Below are 10,187 nucleotides of genomic sequence, written 5' to 3'. Positions count from 1 at the left end.
GCATCGGGACCATAAAGAATAATAAATGTAACCGAGAAAGTCAAACCGGTTTTGAATTATGCGATTTGGTTAACCTTTTTGGTTAACACCTTTTGTAAGCTCTTGGGTTGATTTGGTTTGGTTCTATGTATTAAATACTGAAAACCGAACAATTTATTCGTTTTTAACATTAGACTTTGGATTTTTTTGTTATGCTTACTAGTATGTGATGCATGCGTCTAACCAACTACAGTTGGGGCGGTGGCTATGGAGGCGTGCCCTCTTGTTTTTTGTATGTTGGTTCTTGGTTTGGTGATATTGCGACGAGTCTGATTGGGATGGATCTAACAACCTCAAGATCTGGCCATCGATCATTTGAGTTTTCAAGGAAGTCGAAGCTCCATTCTAAAATGTATAGCGCTTAAATGGGCAATGCGTTAGGAACTCGTTTTTTACAAAATGGTTTTGGAACATTTTCGGTAAGTTTCTGAGCGAAGACGTTCGTCAGAATAACTGAATGTTTGACACTATGACACTACGAAGTAGTGTACTCGTATATAAAAATCGGAGTTGGTTTTGAATAAAAAATGGAGATCCAGTGTGAGTGTTTTATAATTTATAAAACTTTAAATTTGGCTAAGTATAAAACCTAGCAAATATCTCACAATGAATATTTGGGTTTGAATGTGGATTTATACTTAAATCTTATTCATGAAAATTTTATATGTTTGTTTTCATATAAAATATAACCCATTAAAGAAAATGTTATTGGTGTTTGAATTTAGTCAAATTTACAATATTTTTTCTTGAATGTTAACGTTATGAAAATGGTCAAAAGAATCAATATTCTTTATGACATTTGTCGTGATTCAATGCTCCACTTATGATTTAGTGTTGGGCCCTTTTTGTTGAGTATAAAAGGGAAGCAAGTCATATTCTCTAAAACACATATAAATACGATCAACAACAACAAAACCAAGATCCTCCACTTGAATATTTTTTTTAGTTTTTGAGTCTAAGAGTACAACACAAAATTAGGTTCGATAGATTCTGTTTTTCGGTAATGGTAAACAGAAACAATGATGCAGTTGTATCCTGGGAATCTGAGCACTATGAAACCGTCACACTACGAGTCATTTAAAAATTTAAGGAAAGAGATTAACCATCTCGACTCTGCAATTCTTCTTTATTCTTTTATTTCGGTATTGTAATTTTGATTTATGTTCTTATTATTCTTTACAAATATCAGTTGTCCTATGGTAGTAAAATAAAGTTCCTGCACAATGTCGACCATTGAGGCATGCTTTTGATTTTGTTTTCACTTTAGTATATCACCCTGACATAATTACGAGAGCATGTTCAGCGATTTGCAACACATAGTCCGATCTCTCACAAGCTGGATTTACTATAGAAGGAATAAAGACAGAGGTAATATTCAAATAATCTATATTATAACAGTTGAGTTTTTGATCACTCTTCAGTGCGCCACGTCAGCGTTTTGTGGACTCCACTTTTAAAAAGTGTGAAAAAATGTCAAGTTCATAGCTTGAACCCGGGTTATTGAGATATAAACAACAACATTTATACCACTAAGCTAAATGACACTTTGTATATTGATGGCCGAACCTAATATATATTTATCTATATTATAATAGTTGAGTTTTTGCTCACTCCTCAGCGCGCCACGTCAGCTTTTTGTGGGCCCCACTTTTAAAAAGTGTGAAAAAATGTCAAGTTCATGGCTCGAACCCGGGTTATTGAGATATAAACACCAACATTTATACCACTAAGCTAAATGATACTTTGTACATTGATGGCCGAACATAATATATATTTATGAAGGTCGGAAGCCCTTACTTCTTCGGCTTTGTCTGAGAGTCGGGCCTACAAGTGTGTTATGAGTTTCATTTTTAAATGAGATTCATCACATTATATGAAAAAAATCTCAAGTTTGCAACAATTTTAGTTTTCCCATATTGTAAATTGTTGTCGTTTAACATGAGTTTGAGTTCTTTTCATCATTGTCTCAAACAAGTCTGAGTTACAGAGTTGCGCCGTGTGTCTGTTCGTAATCTTTTTTTCACCGGTGAACTCTTCATGTCCACATCTTAAATCGCTTGATCATAAATGTTCCTGATTTGTAGCCCCTCTGTAAACCTTATATATATGATTCTCATCTTTGATGAACCCAATCTGCATCTCCACAAAACTCATTGATTCCTCTTATATTTAACCATCTTCTAGAAAATGTTTTTCTCTGCCTCTCCAGTTCGTTAAACCGGTGTCCCGGCATCCGTCACTCAACCTTCGAGTGACTCCATCTTGGCCGTAGTAGTCATAACATAGCTTCTAGCTTCCTCTGCATCTGGGATTCCCTGAACTTCAAGAAAGACATGGAGTTTGTGGGAATCACGGTTCTCTTCCTTGATGAAAAGGTAAGTTAATTCGATCTATCACACTTATTTAACATAATTGTTTAAATTGATTTCTTGATTCTTTGTTGAATAATATTATTTGCAGATTCCGTGATTCATGGGTTTACTCCCGTCGGACGTGCTAATCATTACAAGCCATCTTTGAAAGCAGGTTCCATTGTGAAAGTCGATCGTTTTGAAGTTGCTAGGTGCTCAAACATGTACAAGATAACTGATCATCCATTCTTCATTGGTTTCATCTCACTAACCATTATTGATGAAGTCATCATGGGTGCTCCTGAGATCAATCTCCAGTCAAGATTAGACTGTTCGAAATCTCCAAATGATTGCGAACACAAACCTAGAACTCCCATGTATATTATCATATTGCAACTGAGTTTATATTATGTTTCGATATCATAACTGATATTTAAACTCGCGGATGTGGTTGGGCAAATCTGTTTTGTCCAGGTCTCTGATCTCACCAAAGAAACAACTCGAGTCGTTATCCGTCTCCTCATTGATCCGTAAGAAACAATCAACACATAATTCCCTTTATATTACTGTCTATATTGTGCTAACATCAATAATCAAAAATATTTCATACCCAAGATTTGTGGTCGTATATTTATCTCACTTACTTATCAATCTAATTTTACACAAATCTTTATTTTACAGTTTAAAAGAAACTACAATAACACAAACAATCAAAACACCAAAAACTAGAATTCCAAAAAAGACGAATCATTAATGATCACCTCTCTTTTTGTCTAATCTTACAAATAAAGTTCAAAACAAATATACCAAACCAATTAACTCAACTAAAACTCAACGACACATATATTGAGCCAGCTAAACAAATACAAAGTACAGGGCCAGCCATTTAACAATTTACAAACTTACTTTCGCAGATGCTTACGAAGAAAATGAAGATGACAACCAAGATCAGTGAAATTACCTAAACAAAAAAACAGAGTAGGTTACAAACTCTAATAAATACAACTAACAATGATTTTTGTTTACATATTGCCCATCAAATTAAAGAGAAACAAAACACAACCACACCAACAGATACAAGAGACAATCCCAACAGATACAAAAGCGGCAACAACATCTCCACCTGCTCACTCCTCTTGTCTTATGAAAATAGCTTACATGCTCAATGTCAATAGGCCAATGCTATTGTCTTCTTATGAGAAATACATATATTCGTTTTAAGGCTCAAATACTAATTGTCACTCATTTTATAATTATTTATACAAGTTTTCATGTATTTGTTTTAAAGGTCCGGTAAAAGCAACAAGTGTAAAAATAAAAATAAACATATAACCAACATAATAAGAATAAAAAAAAATATTACTTAATACACACAACTTACAGAACTAAACTGGAGAAAAAATATCCAGAAACAAAAAGTACTATCAACACTCTTAATATAATTTATGTAATCTCAACAGTACAAGTAACAAATTAAAAAGACAAACAAACAATAAGTCTCAGTGACACAACAAATAACACTACAAACTATATCAATCACATTACTAACACAGTTTAGTTCTTCATGAGTGGAGAACAGTTCATGCACAGTTCATCATCACAACTCTAACCTTATAACAATAAAAAACTTAAAAAACAATGATCAATCCAAAACGTTAAATTCCTAGCTACAATAACCCTAACAAATATTGAGATGAAACAAGAACTCTGTCCACAACCCCGCGCTTGCGTGGGGGCAATGCTCCTAGTCTATATTATAGTAGTTGAGTTTTTGCTCACTCCTCAGCGTGCACGTCAGGTCTGTGAGCTCCGCTTTTAAAAAGTGTGAAAAAGTGTCAAGTTCGTGGCTCGAACCCGGCTTATTGAGATATAAACACCAACATTTATACCACTAAGCTAAATGATACTTTGTACATTGATGGTCGAACCTAATATATATTTATGAAGGTCGGAAGCCCTTACTTCTTCGGCTTCCTCTGAGGGTTAGGCCTACAAGTGTTTTATGGGTTTCATTTTTAAATGGGATTCATCACGTTATATGAAAAAAGCTCAAGTTTGCAACCATTATAGTTTTTCCATATTGTAAACTGTTGTTGTTTAACATGAGTTTGGTTTTTTTCATCATTGTCTCAAACAAGTCTGAGTTACAGAGTTGCGCCGTGTGTCTGTTCATAATCTATTTTTTCTCCGGTGAACTCTTCATATCCTCATCTTAAATTGTTTGATCATAAATGTTCCTGATTTGTAGCACCTCTGTAAACCCTATATATATATGATTTTCATCTTTGATGAATCCAATCTACATCTCTGCAAAACTCATTGATTTTTCTTAGCTTTAACCTTCTTCTAGAAAATGTTTCTCTCTGCCTCTCCAGTTCGTCAAACCTGCGTCCCGGCGTCCGTTACATAGCCTCTGGCTTCTTCTTCTTCTGGGATTCCCTGAACTTCAAGAAAGACAGAGAGTTTGTGGGAATCACAGTTCTCTTCCTTGATGAAAAAGTAAGTTAATCTTCGATCTATCACACTTATTTAACATAATTGTTTTAATTGATTTCCTGATTCTTTGTTGAATAATATTATTTGCAGATTCCGTGATTCATGGGTTTACTCCCGTCGGATGTGCTAATCATTACATGCCATCTTTGAAAGCATATTCCATTGTGAAAGTCGATCATTTTGAGGTTGCTATGTGCTCAAGCATGTACAAGATAACTAATCATCAATTCCACATTCGTTTCATCTCACTAACCATTATTGATGAAGTCATCACAGGTACTTCTAGGATAAATCTCCAGTCAATATTTGACTGTTCAAAATCTCCAAGTGATTGTGAACACAAACCTAGAACTCTCAGGTATATCATCATATTGTATATGGGTTTATATTATGTTTCGATATCATAACTGATATTTAAACTCGCAGATGTGGTTGGGAAAATCCGTTATGTCCAGGGCACTGACCTCACCAAAGAAACAAATCGAGTCGTTATCCGTCTCCTCGTTGCTCCGTAAGAAACAACAACACATAATTCACTTTATATTACTTTCTATATTGTGCTAACATCAATAATCAAAAATATTTCCTACCCAAGATTTGTGGTCGTGTATTTATCTCTCTTACTTATTAATCTAATTTTACACAAATCTTTATTTTACAGCTTAAAAAAACCACAATAACCCAAACAATCAACACACCAAAAACTAGAATCTCAAAAAAGACGAATCATTAATGATCACCTCTATTTTTTGTCTAATCTTACAAATAAACTTCAAAACAAATAGACCAAACCAATCAACTCAACTAAAACTCAACGACACATACATTGAGCCAGCTAAACAAAAACAAACTACAGTGCCAACTATTTAACAATTTACAAACTTACTTTCGGAGATGGTTACGAAGAAGACAAAGACGATAACCAAGATCAGTGAAATTACCTAAACAAAAAAGCAGAGTAAGTTACAAACTCTGATAAATACAACTAACAATGATTTTTGTTTACATATTACCCATCAAATAAAAGAGAAACAAGCACATCCACACCAGCAGATACAAGAGACAATCCCAACAGATACAAAGGCGACAACAACATCTCCACCTGCTCACTCTTTTTGTCTTATGAAAATAGTTTACATGCTCAATGTCAACAGGGCAATGATATTGTCTTCTTGTGAGAAATATATATATATTCGTTTTAAGGCTCAAATACTAATTGTCACTCATTTTATAGTTATTTCTATAAGTCTTCATGTATTTGTTTTAAAGGTCCGGCAACAAGTTTAAAAATAAATAAAAACATATAACCATCATAATAAGAATAAAAAAAATTATTACTTAATATACATAACTTACACAACTAAACTGAAGAATATCCAAAAACAAAAGGTACTCTCAACGACCTTAATATAATTTATGTAATCTCAACAATACAAGTAACAAATTAAAAAGACAAACAAACAATAAGTCTCAGTGACACAACAAGCAACACCACGAACTGTATCAATCACATTACTAACACAGTTTAATCCTTCGTGAGCGGAAAACAATGCATACACAGTTCATCATCGCAATTCTAACCCTATAACAATAAAAAACTTGAAAACAAGGATCAACCCAAAACGCAAAATTCACAGTTACAATAACCCTAACAAATATTGAGATAAAACAAGAATTCTGTCCACAATGCTCCCAGTATAATCTAGTAATCAAGTGAGTAATCATTCTGGAACAGGCAGTCAACCTCCAAAAGCCATTAACAGTTCTCTTGATGGCATTTTGCTTCCTTCTCTTTGAATTATTATTATTATATATATATATATAAAGGCTTACTACGACTGCATAACTTATTGGCAGCCTATACAATGGGCATGCTTCAGTTTATAAACCTTGACTTTTAGTGGGTTGATTTGCTGACACTTATTTTCATCCTAAATATCAGATAACTTCAACAATTGGTCTCCACTGTCTGGAACCTCTGACATGATGTTTCTGTTTTATCAATTTTCTGAAGCTCAGAGACTTATTTCTCTATTCTTCGCTTTATGAAAAAAGGTTTGCTCCAAATGCTCAAAATATTCTCATTGTTCTGATATGATAAATACTGTAAATCTTTTCCAGAGATGTCAGAGCTCGAACCAGAGTGTTTGGCACAAAAAAAACCATTCAGATATCTTTTGAGCTGGATGCATCTCACTTACTCACATTTTGGGACAATCCTAACATGACATTCTGTAAAATCGAAGAACGATTAATTGTTGAGCTATATCTGCACGTCTTTACTAACGTAATCTTCATCCAGAGACAGTAAGATGCATGGCAAACTGGCATAGAAGCAAATCTTGAGCGACCATTCACTTTGAAAATACTTGTAAACGTTTTAGACACAAAATATGAACAATTATGCAATGATTGTGAACGACTCCTTACTTTGTTCATTGTTGTCTGGACTCAGACCGTGTATTGGAATACCTCCAAAGGAAAAAAATATAATTCCATCCCATACTAAATACACAAAAACATACCAAATTTTCATGGTCTTGAACTTCACCTTTTTGCTTATAAGTTCCTGAACACCTGAGACTTCAAAAGTTCCTGAACCCTATTAAATCTTTACCAGTCAAAAGTTGTATCTTGGGAACTATCTCACAGTTATGACAGCTTCGAGATTCTTCTGCATCACCCACCCCTGTGGGTAAGGGACATCTAGTGCATCCAAGTGAAGATGCCAGTTCAGTATCCTCGAGCAAGCTGGTGGAACACTTTCCATGTCGCTTTCATCTGCTACCACCTGCTCTATAAATGTTGTCTCCTGCTTGGAAACACACACCATGTCATGTATAAGAAGATTACAAAGACGGTTCACTGGGCACCAGAGATGAAGAAAAAAAAGTCATACTTGGAAACCTTCCTTCACTGTGTCTAGTTGGCGGGTTGGATGTGGAAAAGGACGTTTCCACCTTTTAGGGTCCCAGAGTATGGTGCTGTTGAAAGCAAACCCTGACATATCCACATGGAACCTCCGTAGTCTTTTACTCTTTTCATTAGTGTGCCATCCTATTACTTGACTTCCATTGCATACTGGCCCTTCAAGGATGGCCTTGTTTTTGCTTGGCGCAAGCATTGCAACAGGCCAAGTTCCAAATCGCCTACACATATGAGATAGATAAGCATAACAAACTAAACTGAGAGATATATACTTCCAAAAGAATATAAGCTTTTGGATATCAAGTTATCAGCATCTACACTACGCAGAGAAGTTCAACAAAGCCCATTCGAATAACAAGAAATGAAATATTTTCTCAAACGAACAAGACTTGAGCACATGGAAGACCAAGCAGCAAAGCAGAGAGAACAAGAATAGAGGCAGGCGGCCAAAAATTTCCAAATTTTGTGTAGAAAACTCATACAATCATCAGTTTCAACATCAGATTAACAAGCGCATGCTACAGAAATGTTTATATTGGGTGTCGAAACACAGCACCAACAATACTAGGATCACTAAGACTGAACGAAACAAGGCACACAAGATGCTAATAAAAGAAGTGTATACCAACAGAGTTCTGCTAGACTAAAACTGAAGCAAAACCTTTAAACACGAACCAAATCAACGATCTAATAACTCTATTTCTCACAAGTTAACAAGCAAAAGTGATCATACATTCCATCCATTACCACAAGCAAAGATAAAGATCCACTCTTTCTGACTCACCTAATCTCTCTCAAGCTCTGAAACAGCTCAAGCGAGTAGACATTATCATCATCAGCAAAGTAAACAATCCCATCAAGCTTATGCAACTCAATATGTTCCAACGCAGTATTCCTCTGATGAACACCTCTATCCTTAATACTCGTCATATTCCTCTTACAAACCAAGTGTCTATACATCACCCCAGTCTTCCTCAGAATCTCCGAAGTCTCAAACGACGCCGCATTGCCCTCCACCACTATCCACAACACAGGAGGCTCCACTAGCCTCAGCGTCTGAGCAACTCTGTTCAAGTAATACCCCTGCATCGCTCGATTGTACGTTGGTGTCACCACAATCACGAGCTTCCTCGGCACAACTAAATCGAAATCCTCCTTCTTCTTCTCCTCCGCCACGAAACTTACTCCATCTACGCCTACCTCTTCCCGTTTCACGCTGTTGGGAGGTTTGATCTCGAAGTTGGACCGATCCGTACCGTTGATGTCATCGATTTGACCGAACGGTGTCATACCTAAGAGGAATCCGATGAGAAAGAAAGCGAGGAATTGGTACAACGGTCGCCGCCATGGACCTCTGCGGGAGCTTTTGGGATCAGTCGTCGCTGTGAGGAACGAGAGAAACTGCGAGGAGTTGTGTTTACTGGTGCGGGATGAGATAGAGGAGGGGGAGAACGGTGCGCCTCCGTTGTCGAAGGCACGATCGTGGTAGAGCGGCGAGAGAGTTCGCCGGATTGAAGCCATCTCAGATTATGGTACACCTCACATGCTCCAAATCATACATCGAAAAGAGATGGGGAATCAATTTCGCGGAGATCAGTAACGGAAGAGCACCGATTTGTAGGATTTGAAGCTCAAGTCGGAGTTAGTACTATCGTGGGCTGTACAGTCTAACTCGCCGATTTGGATCTGTCACCGCCGAGATCTGGAAAGAGGGCTGGAGAGAGAGAGAGAGAGAGAGAGAGAGTGGCAACGAAATGAGCACGCGGATTCGTGGGACACGTGGTTTGATTATGGCTAGGAAAAACATTGTAAAATGGTAGAGGTAAAATAGAAAAAGCTAATATCATGAATATATTAGACATTTTTTAATAAATTAATAAATTTTAAATCGTTTTAATATAATTTTAAAATATAACATAATTTTATAAAACAATAAGATGATAATTTTAAAAAAAAATTCAAAGCAAATATATATACCTATTATATTATAATTAATAACTAATATATATAATACACATACAAATATGATAACAGTCATTCTTTAACACATATAAACCAATGTAAACAACTCTATGAATATATACAAAGATTATAGTATTTGTTTTTATTTACAGACATTCTTTAATTATTTTAATAATTCAAAAAGTATTATTCTATCATTTAACATTTAAAAACATTTACATAATACTGATTTTATATATCAAATAATCAAGTAGAACAATTATAACACTTAATTAATATATATTTTTTTAATTTATATATTTAGTTGATATGTACACTTTAATAACAACAACCATCAGTATTTACATAAAATATATTAAAACATATGAATTCAGCAATTTTTATAAATTAATAACTATATTTTTTAAATAT

At 35.2% G+C, this 10,187-nt stretch overlaps 1 protein-coding gene across 1 annotated transcript; it reads right to left on the bottom strand.

Annotated features, from left to right (window-relative positions):
• Positions 1–7,216: 7,216 nt before the first annotated feature.
• Positions 7,217–9,614, bottom strand: LOC106425449 (probable beta-1,4-xylosyltransferase IRX9H). The gene is made up of 3 exons (XM_013866185.2): positions 8,599–9,614; positions 7,786–8,035; positions 7,217–7,698 (listed from the first exon to the last, which is right to left on the bottom strand). The coding sequence occupies exons 1-3, from the start codon at positions 9,333–9,335 to the stop codon at positions 7,528–7,530; spliced, it is 1,158 nt and encodes a 385-aa protein (XP_013721639.2). The 5' UTR covers positions 9,336–9,614; the 3' UTR covers positions 7,217–7,527.
• Between the last annotated feature and the right edge of the window lie 573 nt (positions 9,615–10,187).

This window comes from Brassica napus, chromosome C7 (genome assembly GCF_020379485.1).
Source record: "Brassica napus cultivar Da-Ae chromosome C7, Da-Ae, whole genome shotgun sequence".
In the NCBI taxonomy this organism is placed as follows: Eukaryota; Viridiplantae; Streptophyta; class Magnoliopsida; order Brassicales; family Brassicaceae; genus Brassica; species Brassica napus.
Note: the sequence above shows the minus strand (reverse complement) of the source record. Positions and strands in the feature narration are given on the sequence as shown.

Bases quoted from the DNA above. Each gene is read 5' to 3' on its own strand.
- LOC106425449 (XM_013866185.2), bottom strand. From the start codon at position 9,335: ATGGCTTCAATCCGGCGAACTCTCTCGCCGCTCTACCACGATCGTGCC. The intron at 8,036-8,598 runs GTGAGTCAGAAA...TCATATGTGTAG, and splicing joins CAGAGCTTGAGAGAGATTAG to GCGATTTGGAACTTGGCCTG. The intron at 7,699-7,785 runs GTATGACTTTTT...GTTTCCAAGCAG, and splicing joins CAGTGAAGGAAGGTTTCCAA to GAGACAACATTTATAGAGCA.